Source organism: Penaeus monodon, chromosome 15 (assembly GCF_015228065.2).
Source record: "Penaeus monodon isolate SGIC_2016 chromosome 15, NSTDA_Pmon_1, whole genome shotgun sequence".
Classification (NCBI taxonomy): domain Eukaryota; kingdom Metazoa; phylum Arthropoda; class Malacostraca; order Decapoda; family Penaeidae; genus Penaeus; species Penaeus monodon.
In genome coordinates this window covers 16,912,669-16,913,339 of record NC_051400.1, presented here as the reverse complement: position 1 = coordinate 16,913,339, position 671 = coordinate 16,912,669, and the positions used below count along the sequence as shown (strand labels likewise).

At 49.2% G+C, this 671-nt stretch overlaps 1 protein-coding gene across 1 annotated transcript in view; it reads left to right on the top strand.

The window, feature by feature from the left end:
• LOC119582240 (mucin-5AC-like) overlaps window positions 1-671 on the top strand; it is a gene marked incomplete in the record, with an annotated part of 102,970 nt that overhangs the window by 953 nt on the left and 101,346 nt on the right. The window contains 1 exon segment of the mRNA XM_037930464.1: window positions 1-183. This exon segment is cut by the window's left edge and continues 491 nt beyond it. Within this exon segment, the coding sequence (XP_037786392.1) occupies window positions 1-183 (183 nt within the window).

Genomic DNA, 671 nt, shown 5'->3' with positions numbered 1-671 from the left:
GAGGGAAGAGCCGGCGACCAGCCTGAGCGGGGCGCCCATGGACGGCAGCGGCGTGTACGAGGACGCGGGCGTGAGCGACGCGGCCGACCGCCTCGAGTCCGCCCTCCACTCCAGCTCGTCCTCGGAGGTGATGGTGACGCCGCGCACGCCCCGGACGCCGCGCACCTCCAGAAGCAAGTCCAGGTGAGTCCCGCCATGCTGCCTGGCGGCGGACGGAGGAGGGATTGCATGGTTACTTTGCGAGGAAGATAAGTGCTGGACGTACGTGCGTGTGATACAAACCCTGCTATTTTCTTAGTAATTGCCTTATGAGAATTATGAACTTTTTTTCTTCTTCTGTTGAAATATACTCTTCCGCCTGTGTCCTTTTACCAGAACAATCCAACACCTACATGAATTTTCTGGCATGCAGAGAGAGCGCCTTTCACAATGTTATCTTTACCTGTTCCTTACACATCCTCCTCCCGGCTTAGAGCTGATAATCTAATCTTATCTTATCACAGCTGTAAGAATAATATTATGTATGTCGCAGTAAGACGAGAGATTTTAAATGTAATAATCTGAGGGTTACATTTTTTTCACTAAGCTTTGTCTTCAGTCAACAATTTGAACAAATAGAACTGTTACTACAGTCGAATATTTATCAAGTTCAACCGAGGTGTGCTTTGTTA